General features: G+C 43.8%; 1 protein-coding gene and 1 long non-coding RNA gene across 2 annotated transcripts; one reads left to right on the top strand and one right to left on the bottom strand.

Moving 5' to 3' along the window:
* Positions 1 to 11,166: 11,166 nt before the first annotated feature.
* On the bottom strand, positions 11,167 to 13,258 carry Gm3230 (predicted gene 3230). The gene has a single exon (NR_033642.1). It is a non-coding gene; the product is annotated as a predicted gene 3230 (long non-coding RNA).
* On the top strand, positions 13,092 to 16,640 carry Otud1 (OTU domain containing 1). The gene has a single exon (NM_027715.2). The coding sequence runs from the start codon at positions 13,423 to 13,425 to the stop codon at positions 14,785 to 14,787; it is 1,365 nt and encodes a 454-aa protein (NP_081991.1). The 5' UTR covers positions 13,092 to 13,422; the 3' UTR covers positions 14,788 to 16,640.
* Positions 16,641 to 17,072: the final 432 nt, after the last annotated feature.

Below are 17,072 nucleotides of genomic sequence, written 5' to 3' on the forward strand. Positions count from 1 at the left end.
TATTAAGCAGGGAAGAAAAATTAAAGTGGATGTTTTATGACTCAGGCAGAAAAACATCAGCAAATGATCTTGCAGGTATAACTTTTAAGAAGAGATGGAGGTCTGCTTTAGAATGGTCTAGGATGCCATGGTATATTTTGGTTGAGAAAGTTACTTAGGTGAACCAAAGGAGGCTTTTGATTGCTGAACTTCAATACTTTGATAGCTGGACCTTGGTAGTCAGCCTCAGGAGGAGGAACTGGCCAAATAAAGGAATAGATCTTGGTGGCCAGCTTTAGGAATGTAATCTAAGTGGTTTTGTTTGTTTGTTTGTTTGTTTGTTTAGTACAACAGTGGGAATAGGGGGAAGGGCAAGGGCTTCCAGAGCCATACTTACAGTGGTCAAGCTGGCCAGGGTCCCTTCATCTACAACCCCAGCTGGGGTTTGATTAATTTGCTACACAGAACTCAGGGCAACACTCCTGTAAGGTTTCCAGTTTATTTCAAAAATAGTATTGGGTAGTCGTGAGATGCAGAGGGGGAGAGTGGGGACTGGGATACGTAGTCCAAGGCCTCTTGTGGAAACCTTCATATCCTACCACAACTGGTCAGTGGCAGCTCAGGTGCTCAGTAAAGCTTTTAGCCAAGAGTTCTAATCAGACACAATCAGATCCTTACCCAGGGTCCATGTGTGCCTCTGACAGCCTTCTTTGTGGAGAGTCCCACCGTAAGCTCATTAAAGGTCCCACCCTCGGTCATTCCAGGAATCAAAACTCAGAGCAGTTGGAAGGCCTTGCATCACAGAAACACTCTGACCACTATCAACTTTCAAACACTTTGAAATGTTTGGCTCAGAGCCAACTATTATAATCAGAGATGCACCCATTAACCACAGGACTCAGAATAGAAGGGGATTCAAGACTGTGGATGAGGACCAAAAATTCACATCCTTATCCACAGAAATCAAGGTATATCATTTAAATTATTAGATGATATGAATTTTGGTTTTTATTCTTTCCAAGAGATTAATCAACTACTAATTAACACCTGACTTGTGAGTTTACAAATGATGAAGGAAAGGCCTTCTAAGGCCTTTTCATTACATACTATTCATCTTGTGCCTCCAAAAAGAGTGGAGTCAGGAAAAAAATAAAAATATAATTACATGTACGTTGTAAGGACTTATTTCGAAAAAGCAAGTTTGACTGGTATACAGACATCAGATTGACAAGCCTCATGATTTTCTGAAATCTTTATAAACAACGATGGGAGTCCTTACATAAAGTTCAGATATGTGTACCAAGATGCTCTCTGCCCCAGTGTGACTAATGTAGAAATCTAGACATGTAAATGTTATTAACATACATTATTTACAGGTTGAGGGATATTAGGAAATAGATATGACCAAAATATCCTGTATACATGTATGACTCAAAGAATTTTAAAGGAACAAAATGACAATTTGCCTGCACAGAGAGAACATATTGCCACACCATTACTTTGGACATTTTTACAGTTGCTAAACAGATAAGAGTTGTGTGTTCTGATATGAAACGTATCCAGCACAGCAAATAAAAGATTATTTCAGAGAAAATGTGCAGTGTGATCCTAAGATGAAAAACAGAAATATTCTACAGCACAATGTGTATATGATATTTACATATATGTGCAATTCATACCAGTTACCATGGGAGATCAAAGATATGGGTGACAGAGATGGTGTTATGTAAGGCAATGTTCTTTTCTGGGAAGCAAGCTTGTAAGCCTGAGCCTCATGCATTCTGAGCATGAACTCTAACACCCCACCCTCTGCATTTCCCGTTTACTTATTTGCATTACTATTTTAGAATTTTAAAAGCAATTTTGAAATAACAGAACGGCAATTCTCTCCCTCCACTTTCACTGAGGCTTAGAAGAGCAGCGTTATAATAGGTAAGCGTTTGCAGCATGGGTCTCTAGGCTACTAAGGGTGTGTTTCTCAGTCTGTCTTTCTACCCCCACAAAAGGAATGTGGACCAGGCTGTGGAGTGAAAAAATATTCTCAAGGTCACTCATTTATAGATAATTTAAGGCCAGGTAAGGATTCTAAAGAATAGACAGTTTTTATTAACGTCATCACACAGACAACCGAGATGTGCTAAAAATCACCCTTGGCAACTGTTGGTCATGTTTTCAATTGTTTTTCGTGTGTGTGTGTGTACATGTACTTGTGCACATGTGTGTGCATGTGCAGTCAAGTGTGCATGCAGGGCTGCACATGCTCTTTCTCACTCACATACTGTTTTCTGTTTTTTCTATTAAGCTCTTTATAACCAAGGCTATGGTGTTTTTCCTTCTAAAGCTATCAGGCCTACTTATTGCAAGAGACCTGATTACCATATTGATAAAGTTAGTCAGAGGCAGGAAGGCAGGAGGGCACTGATCAAAACGCTTCCTTTCAAACATCAAGCAAGAGAATGCAGGGAATGACTGTTGAGGCTCCTCCTCTTCAGGCTGTAGTGACTCAAAGCTGGGCATGGGGACAAAAATGCAAACCATGTCATTTAAGCCTCCCTGTGACTAACAGTCCTGACTTCTCTCAGTTCTCAGTTGAATTTACCATATGACAAATGCCACCTATGAGCAGGATTTCAAACTTGCTAGTCAGTAGTTAGCAACTCCAAGTATTTACCAGGTGCTGGTCATTTTATCAAGCCCAAGCATACAATGTCAATCCTTTCTGTATACTTTGTTCTATTTTTTTTTCTTACAAATCCCCAAACAGATAGAAGGAGTAAATCTCAGCACTGTGGTAACAGTTTGTGGTGCTAATATTGACAGCTCGATTGGATTGAGCATCTTCTAGGAGATTTGTAACACTTACCTCTAGGTGTGTCTGGGTTCACTGCTTCTCCAGTGGATTAACTGCTCTATATGTGAGAAGCACCATCCCACTGGTTGGGGGACCTCAGATGGAATTTTTTTTAAAGACCCTCTCCAGCTTCCTAGATGCCATGATGCCAGCTGCTCTGCACCACAACCTCTGTGCCAGGATAGACCATAACCTCTGAATTCAAACCAAATTCTCCTCCTTTGCATTGTTTGCCAACTTTGGTCACAGTACTGAAAAAGTCAACATGGTACAGCTGTCCATGGTTCGTGTTTATTTTTTCAAAACTGACATTTCACAATTGTGTATTTCAGTAGGATTTTGAATGTTCTCAATGGTGGGAAATAATGATAAATGTTTAAAGAAATGTATATGAGAGTTACCCTGCTACAATCACAACGTTTTGTGCACATATATTGTAACATTCTTATTGTTGCCATTCCAAAACTCAGGACAGTCTGGTGGAGGATCAGAAGTTCAAGTCAAGCAAGAGTTATGTGGTAAGAGCCTATCTCAAAGGGAAAAGAAGAAACTCAGAATGAAGAAAAAAATCAATTATTGGACTTGTTAGAATTACTTGACTTAAGTTTCCTAAAGTCATGGGATATTTAAAGAATAGGATTTTTATCTTTAGCACAGGATTAAAGCTATTCAAGTAATTGAAAAAAAAATCTGCTTCAAAGGAACCAGAAGGTTAAAATAGTTGAGTATCTTTCACTTCTGGAAATGTCAGTGCCAGTGACATGTCAGCCATGGTAGATGGACCAGAGAAAAATTATTACGGTGTCTGAATAATATGAGGTCTTTTATTTATTGGGTTACATTGTTAGTTCAACAAGAATGTGCTCTAAGGATGAGCATATATTCACACATATTGTTTGCCAGGAGGCTTACCTTGGTGGCTTACATTCCGTTTTGGTTTGATGGCATTCAGCCCTTTGTCCTGACTGCTTTGTACTTTTTGTTTTCAGTGGTGACTTTTATGGACCCTAAGGAGACAATGAACTGTTCAAGGCAGCTGAAGAGAAGCCATAAGAGAAACTCACTTTGCTGAGTTGAAGGAAAGTTTGGGCCAGGTGTCACTATTAATATTGCATACCAGTTGTTGTGTACAAGGTAGAGTGACAGAAACGGGTCCTTTCATGATCATGTAGCAGATGAATGTGCGGAGATGCTGAGCAGTAAGCACAATGCCAGTTTCCACCTGAGCATAATGGCCCATCACCAGAAATTCAGGACTCCCCAAATGATCTGGTTGACTATAATGCAAAGAGGGCCAGGGATACGTTCAACTTTAAAATTTTTTTTCATAAAGGGACTTTTATTATAGTAAGGGAAAAAACACACAAGTCTTTCTCCTGTAACTTACACCCTGTAATTTACATCAGATTGGTTCATTCTGTATCTAGTTAAAGGTGTTTTATGAATGAACTTTTAAGTGCTCCTCCCCTTCAAGAAGGAAGGATTTTGGCTTTGACATAGAATATTAAAAGAATACTAAAAAATGTATAAGGAAAAGCAAAATTATAAATTCAAGTGCTATTTCAATCATTCAGTTTCTTAAGTATCCGTTCCACCCGAGCAGAAACAATGTAGCTTTCAGAAGCTTCAAGTTCATTGTAGTATTATATATTTTGTCAAGGTGAAGGTGGGCTTGGAGCAGGGGTCTTGCTTCATAGCCCAGGCTGGCCTCTGCCTTCCAAATGCTGGAATTACAGACACATGTCACTATATTCTACCGCTTTTATTGTCTTAACTGATGCATTTAAGCAGTCACACAGAGTACCATGAACATACCAGAAGTTCATAAAAGCCTGTCTACAATTTATACAGTGATGTCTGCATGTTGCTTTCCTGAGCTATTTATAGAAAACATGAACTTGTCTCTTCCTCTCAAGCACCTGGCACAATCCCTGGCTCATTAACACATACTTCACACACCATAAAATTTACCCCTTTAAAATGTATAACACAATGGTTTTTAACATATATGTTTAAATTAATTTTAGAATTATTGTATGTGTATGAGTGTTTTGACTGCATATGAAGGTCAAAAGGGAACTTTAGATGTTAAGGTTTTGTCCTTTACTGTCTATTGTAATGCTAAGTGTGGGCCCCCAAGACTTGGAGTCTGCATATAGCCTCTGGAGTTCTGCCCCCAAGTTAATTCTGATTGGTTTATAAAGATGCCGACAGCCAATAGCTAAGCAGAAGACACATAACTGGGGGTGAGGTTTCCAGGGCTTGAGTTAGAGAGGACTCAGGGAGAAGAGAGAGGGAGAAGAGAGAGGCTGCCATGGAAGAAGAATGTACAGGTGGGAGAAGGAGAGCTGCCATGGGCAAAGGGCCAAGAGAACGTGTGCCCCAGAGGGCTGCCCAATTCAGTCAACCCCCGGTGGAACATAGTAAATAGTAAGTGATAACGTGGGGTTATTGAAAATGGATTCTAACAGCATGGAGGGTAGGCAGCTGACCAGCTATTTTGCTGACTAAAGCTATTAAAAAAATAAAGGCTCTGTGTATAACTTTTATTTGGGGACATAAATAGTCTAAGGAAGGGAAGAAGCCCTGGACCAGGATTTCTTAATATTTTTTTACTACATTAGATTCTATGGGACTGAAATTAAAGAGGGTTGTGAATAGCCATGTGGGTCCTGGGAACTGAACCCAAGTATTCAGTTAGAGCAACCAGTGCTTTTAACCCGAGCCCTCTCTCTAGCCCCTAACAGATTGAGTCAGCACCATAATCAAAACATTTCCATCGCCCCCAAAGAAACATATTAGTAATTAGCCTGTATCACTGTCTTACCTAGCTTTTGACCACTACCATTTCCTTCCCTCCCTCTCTCCACCATTTCTTTATTTCTAGAGCAAAGGTGCTGATGTATGGATTCTCAGGCATGATTTTATATAAGTGATACTATGTAATAAATAGCATCTTGCATGTGATTTAGTTCACATAATGTGGGTTAATCTCATCGCCAGCTTGACTACATTCAATGTCACAGGTAGACACACCTCCAGTTGTGCCTGTGAAGACATTTCCAGAGAGGTTTAACTGCGGAAGAAAGAACTGTCAGTGGTGAGGTGACAGAGACACTGTCACTGGAGCAGTATTCTCTGCGTTTGTTGGGACTGTGACTCAGAGCAAACCAGGATTCATGCACTTGATGTAGGCCAGAGTTTCAGGATTAGACAGTCTATGAAGCAGGGCTGGACTATCACCTGAATACACTGTTGAGACAGTTGTGGGGCAGGGGGGGCATTGAGATAGAGGTGCTCAGGTCAGACACACCCAAGAGCATGGGTGCAGACTTCTCGAAGAAGAGATGCAGCAGAAAGTAAGGCATACTCAGGAATAGGGACTAGCACCTCATGAAGGGAGAGTATTGATTGTCTCAGTGGTAGCCATATATAGTCAACCTTTCTGAATGCTCAAAGAGCAGCTAAGAAACTTCCTTCTTCTTTTCTCTTTTGACAAGTGCTGTGGTTACAGGGATGCCTTGGATGAAAATATGATGTGATAAATCAGAAGCCACTATGGTTCCATGGAGGTGGAGAAGGGTTGGGGCTTAGTACATAGCTTTTGCCTGTAATTGGGGTTTCTGGAAAACTATAGCTTAAGAGGGGGAAAGACCTTAAAGCACTTGTTAATGCTGGAATTCTTGCTGCTTTGCTGGTGAGAGACTTCAATTGGATTCGGGGGAAGGGGGCTCCTTTGCCTTGAACTGTCCCTATAAAGTTTTCCTATCTTTCTATCTTGGCCTACCCTGAGTATGGCTGGGACCATCTCATGAGCAGGGGTCTTAGACTGAATAAAGAATAGAAATGGAGCAAGCTAGATGAGCATCAGACATTAACCTGTTCTGACTCCACCTTGCAGATGCCATGTTTTCAGCCTCCTCGCATTTCCCTGCCTTCTCTGCCATGGTGGACTGGATTGTATGCTTTCAAATCCAAAGCAAAACCAATTCTTCTGAGTAAGAAATGAGAGAAGTAATGAACACGGTGTGTTTCCAAGGTTCCTTCATGGAGCACATGTCAGTCAGTATTTTCTCCAGTTATGACTGATTTAGTATCCCATTATGTGCTTATGTCACACTTTGCTTATCTGTTCTTCGCTTGATGGATGGTTAGGTAGTTTCTATTTTATGGTTATTATGAATACTGTTACTGTGAACATGGATAAGCAAGTTGTAATACCAATACATGTGTTTTCATTTTCTCTGGGAACAGAATGTCTGGATTTTATGGGCAACTGTGTAATTGCTGTGGTTTCAGTATGTCCCCCTAGGATTCATGCTCTGGGAGGATAGATATCAGAGTGATGGTGTCCAGAGGGGTGGGGCCAGTAGAGAAGTCATTACTGCCACCCTCATCTTAATCTGCCTTCCTCTGTTGCCATGGAATGTCTTCCTTGAGCATGCACACCTGCCATTGTGATGCCATCTGTCATATAAAAGCAGTTACAGTCACATGCACAGATACTGGTACTGTGCCTTTGATCCTCTGCAACTGTAGCTCAAATAAACCACTTTTCTTTTGGAGAGGAGCTGTGCAGTAAACTATTGGAGGTATTCAATAGATTAGGGTTCCCTAAGTTTCCCCCTTCTTTTGTGAGGGGAGAGGAGTATTGGTGATTAGCCTCCTTGGTGTTGGGGGCTGAATTGGGACAGGGACTCAGCAGCAGCCAAGGACCTGTCTTCCTTTCATGCTCTTTCTGGGGTTGGTGGCTCATGGTTTCTTACCCCTTGGTGGCCATGAGGTCCACCACCCTGTTGCCGTAGCCATATTCATTGTCATACCAGGAAATGAGCATTACAAAGTTGTCACTGAGTGTAATGCCAGCTCCAGCATCAAAGGTGGGTGTGCAGTATGGTTGTACTGAAGCTCCGGTGTGCACTCCTGAACACCAGTGACACCAGGCATCTGCTGCAGTGCTTATTGGCTATATGTTTATCTTCTTTGGGAAAATACATTGCAATTAGTTTCTCAAGACTGGGTTTCAAGAACCATTCTTGTCCTATGTAACTTCTATATTCAGTATATTCTGGATACAATTCCCCTATCAGATATATGACTTGTAAGTACATTCTCTGCTCTTTAGGTTGCCCTTTCACTTTATGACCTCCCAGACCTACCCAGGTGCTTCAAGTTTCCATGAGGCCCACTATATCTACACACCTTTCTCTTGTAGATCAGCTTTTAGTGTTAAACCTAGGAAACTGTTACTCTCAGCCATAAGAAATTATTCCAAACATTTCTTCTAAGGGTTTTTATGGTCTTAGCTCTTGTCTTTGGAATTTTAGTTTTGTTCATGCTATGAGATAGGAAGTCTAAATTATTTTGTTGCATGTAGATATCTAGTTTTCTACTGAATTGTCTCAACATATTGTTAAAAGTCAGTTGAGGGGCTGGAGAGAGAGCTAAGTGGTTAGGACTCCAGTTTTATTCCCAGTACCAAGGTTCAGTGGATCACTATCATGTGTAACTCCAGCCCCAGCAGATCTCATCCTCCTCTTATTTTCATGGGCATCCACAAACATGTGGCATATACATACACATAAACTAAATGTTTACAACAAAAGCCAATTGACCTTAAGTGTATGAAATTTAAGACTATTTTTCACTATGAATTCTATTCCATTGATCTATGTTTGTCTTCAAGGAAGTAGCATGCAGTGTTGCAGGATATTTATCACACTGTGAAACTGAAGTGATTGTTTTATTTACTGAAAAACGCTGTTTCTAGTTGTGTTGTGGCTCAGTCCTCAGCATACACCTTTAATAATCCCTCTGGCCGGAATACAGACACACCATTAGTACATAGGTTTAATCCCAAACAATGAAGGTAAAGTTAGTTTGTAGAAGGAAGCACCCATGTTTGAAAGTGATGTCTGACTGGCAGACAAATCGATGAATCAGAGGAAGATTTGACAATAAGATGCCCAACTCTCACAAGAAGAAAGAGGAAAAGGAAACTACCTGAGGGAACAGTGTAGAGAGAGGGAGGAGGCAGTTTTACAGTTACAGAGAGACAGGTTGCAGATAGGGAACAAGCTAGACAAAGGTGGAGACAGAGTGAGCCAAAAAATGAGAAGGAGCTAGAAAATTAGAAGATATTGCCAAAGTTAGTATGAGGCCAAGCAGAGCAATTCAGTCAAAGTCGGATTGAATCAGTCAGCTTGGAGAAGAGTTTGAGCCAGAACAGCTGAGTTGAACCAGCCAGGCAGAATTCAGAAAGGACTAGGGGAAAGTTTATTCAGTAGTGAGTCTCAGGGGCTGAAAACATTCTAGGCCTACATAAGATTGTAGAAAGGCTAGAAACTTCCAGAACTAAGCCCAGATTAGTAGATGAAGGCATTAAGCCTCTGAGACCACAGTTAAAAGTCACTTTTACAATGAAAACCTTGCATGACTGTAGGCTTGTGGTGAATTTTGGAATTTATTAGTTTGGGTCCACCATCTCTTTCCACAGTAGGCTTTTAAAGAAATTATATAATAAAGTCAGTTATTTTATAAAAATAACTGATGAATAGGAAATAGATGGACGTTTGATGTTTTTTTGAAGTCTCATTTTAGCAGGGAAGGTCAGAAACACTGAGCTGGTAGCTCTCAGTGTATGTATTATAGGACAAAAGTGTTAGGCTTGTATTTTATGCATATCCCTCTGGTGGATAGTTTTTTGCTGCCTGGAAAGCATAAAAGACTTTTGGAGTCTTCTGTAACTGGCAGCATAGTTGGGACTCAATAAAAGCTTCTCAATATATACCTCATCCAATGTATATGCAGACACACTGAGTGTACTGGCTGGTTTTGTATGTCAATTTGACACAGGCTGGAGTTATCACAGAGAAAGGAGCTTCAGTTGAGGAAATGCCTCCATGAGATCCAGCTGTGGGGCATTTTCTCAATTAGTGATCAAGGGGGGAGGGCCCCTATGGGTGGTACCATCTCTGGGCTGGTAGTCTTGGGTTCTATAAGAAAGCAAGCCAGTAAGTAACATCCCTCCATGGCTTCTGCATCAGCTTCTGCTTCCTGACCTGCTTGAGTTCCAGTCCTGACTTCCTTTGGTGATGAACAGCAGTGTGAAAGTGTAAGCCGAATAAACCCTTTCCTCTCCAGCTTGCTTCTTGGTCATGATGTGTGTGTAGGAATAGAAACCCTGACTAAGACACTAGGTTTCTTCTTGTTACCATTTGGCTGATAATTGCTAATATCTTGTTTTCTAGTATACTAAACATCCACTAGTCTGGAATCCTGTGTTTTTGAAACTTGTGCCTCTTTTCTGCACACCACCATGATATTCTAGACAGATAAATTTCTAGAATGGAATCATTGGTCCTTCTGTTCCCATGGAGACCTGCCTAATGCTATATGGATAATATTGATCCTCACAGTGAATATATAGTTTTGCACAGTTTGCTCATGCAAGCTAAAAGGGAAAGCAATGCCCTTATGTCAAAGCTTAGATATTTCCGTCTTTGTGCCTATTTGTAACTTGGTCCAGTGGATGCATCACCACCACCTGCCTTCTGTGTCACTTTGCTTTGCGTTCTTGTGTTTATCTTCCCCTGTTGCCATGGACTACATGACAATTTGGATTTCTACATTCTCCTTCTCTCCCTCAGGCCCTTGTTCTGCTGGCTAGCCCTGTTAGCCACACATTTACCAAGTAACTTTTATTTGAAGATGATCTTATTGTCAGTATTAGTTTCTTGTTTCACAACTTCAGTTCCTGAAAGGCTGAAGGCAGAGTTTAGAGCAACATGCCTAAAGGCAGAATGATGGGTCTGCAATAAGTCAGGGGGCGAGATCCAGCCTTCCTTATGGAGGCAATCATTCAGTTTCTCCTCGATGAAGCCACCTAGCAGGCCGGAACATTTGAGCATTTGACAGTCCCTAGGATCCAGTGAGTCCTCCAAAGCCCTGGGTAACGCCAAGAGACCTAGATAGCAATTCTGACTTCACTGCCATCTGAGAGAGTTTGAGAATTCACTTGCCATCTAGTCCTTCATTCAGTAAGTTTCCTCAGTTCCACTGCATGGCTAGTACTGTGCTAGACAATAACAGGAAAGCAAAACAAGATGGCGTTTCACTCAAGCATTAGGAATCCAGAACTTCAGAGCACACCTTCCCAACACCTACAAAGGGAAGTACCTCTTTCTGACTTAAATTACCAGGCAAAAGGTAGATATTTTGTTAAAGAACATTAAGACAAAGCTACTTTCTCCTGGTCAAAAGAATAGAATCCGAGCATTCTGTGCTCAGCCCAGGATGGAGGTACTATAGATTTAAGCTATGTAATGGAGAACGAGGAGGATAATAATTCATTTAATAAGATAATATACATTCCCTTCCCAGAAGACCTTGCCCACCTTGTGGCCACTGGCCTTCTCTGGAAAACAGCCCTGTGGTCTGGCCTGCCTTCTCTTCTGAGCTCTCATTCAGAAAAGGGTCATTTCCTCTTTTGCATTGTTTGCTTGAAGATACCAGGCATGCTTTTATGGACATTCTGTGCCGTTTTACTTTTCTCTAAAGCTACTATTACTAGAATTATGGGTTACAAACTGTGTTCCAACTCAAGTTCGGCCATCCTTCTTCAGTAAGGCAGCTAAAAGTGCCAAATTAATGAAGGAAAAGAAAGCCACAAGAAAAAGAAAAGGAGATTTATTCAATGTGGCCACATCGGAAAGTGGGACACAGAGATCTTACTAATCCACAAATTCTGCCTTGGAGTTGGGTTTCCTGAGGATGAGGTTCAAATACAAAACAAAAGCTCTGCCTAACTAAACACTGGCAAATGTGGTCCCCAATCCATTCCTTTCTCAGCTCCAAATCTCTCCTGAAAGGTCATTTCCAGAAGATAAGTTTCTTCTCTGGATGTCCCCAGGGATTCAGCCGGTTTTTTTTTTTTTTTCCCTCCCAGCAGGAGATAGATCCCTAGGAGGAATTCTAATGTGTGTGCAGGCATATGTGCCTATCAGTGTACGGAGGCGGGGTGGGGGTGGGGGGAGAGGTGTCCATTTTTTTTTTTCCCAATGGGGTAAATAACAGGGTTAGTATATCTGTTTAGTATACACCCATTCCAGTCTTGATAGGCGGGTTACACCAACCCTTCCCTGAGCAACCGCTGGCCAAACTCCATTGCTGAACCTGCTGGCCTGCCTTTTCCAGTCCTAACTTAAAAGGGCATGGCTTTTTTTTCTTTTTTTCTTTTTTTCTTTTTTTTCCCCCCCTTCCCTTCTCTGGCCACCTGCCAAGATTAGCAGATTGCCTACCCTCTCAAACTCTAGTAAAATTGCCCCCCCCCCGAGCTTCCTTTTGAACATTTTAAATTTATTTGATTAAGGAGACTAAGAACCCCCAACGAGAGACCCTAGTAACAAGCATAAATTATGTTCCAAGCAGAATGGTGGCGCGCAGGTAGTACAACCTGCAGGCTGTTTTTCCATACCAAGAAGTAGTCTCCAATTCAATCTGTATATCTGGAAACTAAATTTAAAATTGGATTGAAACTCAGAATAAGGCAAAAGCTACTGTTACTGCAAGTAGGTACCAATTTGATAACACTCTGGCTTTCCGTTGCAGAGGAAGCACAGTTCAGTCTGTTATTTCATTTTGCTGTGCTGTTCCAGAAAACAGGTTGTGTGCCTCTTGCCTCAAAGTTTAACAGTCGCGATCTACTTTCAAAAGGCTTTAAGGCGGCATGTTATTTGGTATTCCAAGGAAGGCTGTTGAAAAGCCTTCCTTTCGCCCTTGCATTTCCTAGGTGACTTAAGTTAGCAGTGCAGGAACGTCTATTTTTGCTTAGCGGGGCAGCAAGACCGTGTAGACCAGACCCAAACACGTTAACTGGAGGAAACGACTCAAGAAGTTGAATGCCATTGGCCCTGAAGGTAGAGCTCAGTCCCTAGTCCGGAAGTGTTTTAGAAAAACGTTATTCCAACCTATTTGTTTGCCCCAGCAACGCTGGTCCCGCCACAGCGTCACACAGCAGGACAGCCGCATAGCCCACAGATCTGCTTCCCAGGTACCAGGCAGCCAGCAACCGTAGTCAGGTTGGGAGCGCACTCAATGCGCATGTCCGTAGTCCAGCCCCCGCCTCGCCCTCCCCGGCCACGCCCATGAGGTCTCCGCTGGAGGGCGGGGCCGCCCCGCTTGAATGGGGCGCGCATTCCTGTGGGACCACGTGACGCGGCCGCGCGGCCTGAGGTAAACAAGCGCGGCCCCGCCTCCTACCATCCGCGCGCTGCACTCCTGCTTGCGGGCGGGCGGCGCTCGTCTGAGCGGGCAGCTCCTCCAACCGTCCCCAGCGGCCGGCGCGGGGCACAGCTGCGCCAGCGTCCTACGCCCGAGTCCCCGGCCGAGCGCGCGCCCTCCGGTGCCCTCGGACCGCCCGCGCGCTGTGGCGCAGCACGAATTGGGTCGCGGCCCGGGCGCTATTCGCGGCTCCTGACGCGGCGGCCCGCGGCGCTGAGCTCAGCGCTATTCTCGGGCTCCGGGGCACTGCGCCCGAGGGTGTGTCTCCAAGCCGGGCTCGCAGCTATAAGGGGCCGCGGGCGGCCGCGGCCATGCAGCTCTACAGCAGCGTGTGCACCCATTACCCTGCGGGCACGCCGGGGCCCACGGCCGCCGCCCCGCCTGCCACCGCCGCCGCCGCCTTCAAGGTCTCCTTGCAGTCAGCCAGCCCCGCCGCCGCGGCCCCGGAGCCGGATACCGGAGAGCGCCCACCCGCCGCGGCCACCGAACCACGCGAAGCCGCCGCCGCCGCTGCCATGCCCGCCTTCTCTGCCTGCTTCGAGCGGTCCGGGTCCGCCGCCGCCCCGCCGGGCGCGTGCAGCAAGCCGCCGCTGCCGCCGCACTTCACGTCCACGGCGCACATCGCCGTGCGGGCCCTGGGCGCCGAGCGCCTCCTGCTGCCGCCACCCTCAGCCCCCTCGCCGCCGCGTCGCGGTTCCTCTGCCTGGCTGCTGGAAGAGCTGCTCCGGCCCGACGAGCCCGCGGCCCCGAACGCCGTCCGCGACGCTCCGGACAGGAACTTCCGACTGAGCGAGCACCGCCAGGCCCTGGCAGCCTCCCAGCACCGGGCCCCTGCACCGGCCCCCGTCGGCCCGGAGCCCGGCGCCGGCCCGGGCTCCGGCCCGTGGGGTGAAGAGCGCCGGGCGGAGCGCAGTTCCCGGGGTTGGGACCGGGCGAGCGGTCGCAGCGACGCCTCCGGGTCTGACGCGCTCCGACGGCAAGATCCCGAAGCCGAGGCTCACCCGGTTCCGGCACCCGCTCGGAGCAGCGGCGAGCCGGCCCAGAACGGCGAAGGCGAAGCCGTAGGCACGTCCCGGGCGGATCCCAGGGACGAGAAGCTAGCCCTGTACCTGGCCGAGGTGGAGAGGCAGGACAAGTACCTGAGGCAGAGAAACAAGTACCGATTCCACATCATCCCCGACGGCAACTGCCTCTACCGAGCTGTCAGCAAGACTGTGTACGGGGACCAGAGCCTGCACCGGGAGCTGAGGGAGCAGACCGTGCACTACATCGCGGACCACCTGGACCACTTCAGCCCACTCATTGAGGGCGACGTGGGGGAGTTTATTATCGCTGCTGCCCAAGATGGGGCGTGGGCCGGATATCCCGAATTGCTGGCCATGGGGCAGATGCTGAATGTGAATATACACTTAACTACTGGAGGGAGGCTGGAGAGCCCCACCGTGTCTACCATGATCCACTATCTGGGCCCAGAGGATTCTCTACGGCCCAGTATTTGGCTCAGTTGGCTCAGCAATGGACACTATGATGCTGTTTTTGACCACTCCTATCCTAACCCAGAGTATGACAATTGGTGCAAGCAAACCCAGATACAGAAAAAACGCGATGAAGAACTTGCCAAGTCCATGGCCATATCCCTGTCCAAAATGTATATTGAACAAAATGCATGCTCTTGAAAAGTCTGAGGACCTGACAAGTTGGGGGAAATGGCGCGTGTCAGTTGTGTTGGGAGAACCACACGAACTCTAATTAGGGTAATGGCACTTTTCACTTTCCTAGTAGACTGACTTTAGGTGTAATGCCTTAATCAGTTTTTGAATGTCCTCTCAGAGCCGCAGGTTGCTGGGCACCTGAATGATGTTTCCTGATAGCTTTGGGTGAGCCTACTGCTATTTAAAATTTGCTGTATAAAGTGAGTGCTACTTAATTTGCAAGCTGATGTCTCACGGTATGAATTTGTTCATTCCTGGTAGTCTATTTTCTATAAAAATGTATTTTTGCACATTTTTAAAAATGGGTGTACTTTCATCTATTGCCTTGTTCCAATTTCGAGAAATGGCTTTTAAGCAGAATCCAGAGAAGTGCTTTCTATGAAGTTTATTTCAGTTTGTGATTTAGTAACTAGTTTATTGTTGGAATATTTCACAATTCTTAATTATTTCAAATGGATATTGACACATTATGTTACCAGATGATTAGCCCATTCCATTTTGATGAAAAAAACCTATTGGGGAGGGGGGGAGAGAAGATGTTATTTTTTTAAGAAATGGTTCATTTTGAAGAAGTTAAGGAAGGGATAGCTTTGGGACGATTTTTTTTTTTTTAATGACAGTACCAGGCCTTACTTGAAGTCTGCTATTTGCTGACGGCAGAATGATAATTCTGTACTCTTATGTTTATAGAGTAGATTGGTGTTCTCGATTGTGTTCGTTTTATTCATCAACTTAGGAAAGGCTTTTATGAACTTTTGTGAGAAGGTCAGCCTCCTGCATTATACAGCTTCTTGATTTCAACACTGTTTTTAGCAGGAAGCTTTTGTCTTAATATTCTGTCGTTTTAAAGTTCTTCCAAAAGGCAAAATAGAATTCACTTTGTATTATGTAAAAATGTAAGCCACTTGTATGGTTTGCTGGGTCAAACAGTGTTTCCACCCCACCCCCCATCAAAAAAAAATCCATGTTGCCACTTTAACTACTTTTAGTGTATTTATTAGGTAATGCAGTTTGTACTTTTTTATTTTGTAACATTTTGTGATTTTTTTTGTACAATAATTATTTGTACAATGTAGCAGTTCTCAGCTGATGGAATGAATGAATAAAATGTATACTTTTACATCTTTCTGGGTAGAGTGGTTTTTAAGTAGCCAAATCTCTTAAGAACTTTTTTTAAATGTACACATTTTTTTCAAGTGTAAATATGTCCCAGAATCCTGAGAGGTTTGTCAAATTCTCACATGAATGGGAAGTCTAGTCATATTAAAGGGTAAGTCTCAATGAAATATAATTGAAAGGTGAAATGGCTAAAGAAATTGCTCTTATTATTTCTAATTATAATTCTATCAAATTTTATCTGTGCCTATTGACTAATGAACAAGGGAGTGTAATTTGACAGCCCAAGTCTAATTAAATGTTATACTTTGTGACCCATTCTTTTGGGGTAGACTTTTCTGTATTAAAGAGTTGCCAAAGTGGTGTCCAGAATTTACCTAATCTGGTTGTCATGGCAATGAGAATCTACTTTAAAATGTGCTAACCAGATTTAGTTCTAAAATGCATTTTATGTTATATATGTGCCCCCTTCAGAAATCACAATTCCCACTAGGTGGGGCATTTGGAAAGAGATTAAATCCTGAGGGCTCTGGCCTCTTAAATAAGCCCCATGAAAGGGCTGGAAGATTTAGCTTTAGGCCTTTTTTGGACCTATGCAGTTCATGGATGCCTGGAATCTGTAAGTAACTGACCTTTATCAAACATGGCAGTTTCTTGGACTTCACAGCCTCTAAAAGGGAATAAATTTCTTTTATACTTAACCCAGTTTCAAGTGTTTTTTTTTCTAGCAACACAAAGAAGTGAATACTGGATTAAAAGACCACACCAATCTGTGTATATAATGTTGGGTGTGAGGTATCTTGCAGAATATAGCTAATTTGGGTTTATTCTCAGTAGATTGCTTAGATACCACAGTTGTAGACACTGGAATCTGTTAACTACATGCTTGGAAGGATTACATTGTTTATCAAGGAAAGAAAATATCAGAAATTTAAATGTTAATTGTGGATCTCTAGAGGTTTCGGTAAAGTTTTGTCCTCCCTGGTTACATAATGTGGTCAGGAACAAATGCTATTTGAATTATGCGACTAGCCACTGCTTTATTTATTTTGTGAACTTTGGAGATGGTGAGAACCTAGACCAGAAAGTGGAGTGGATAATGTTCCTCAGAGTATCCTTCAACCTTTTACTGA

The sequence above is a fragment of the Mus musculus genome, chromosome 2, assembly GCF_000001635.26.
Source record: "Mus musculus strain C57BL/6J chromosome 2, GRCm38.p6 C57BL/6J".
Lineage (NCBI taxonomy): Eukaryota > Metazoa > Chordata > Mammalia > Rodentia > Muridae > Mus > Mus musculus.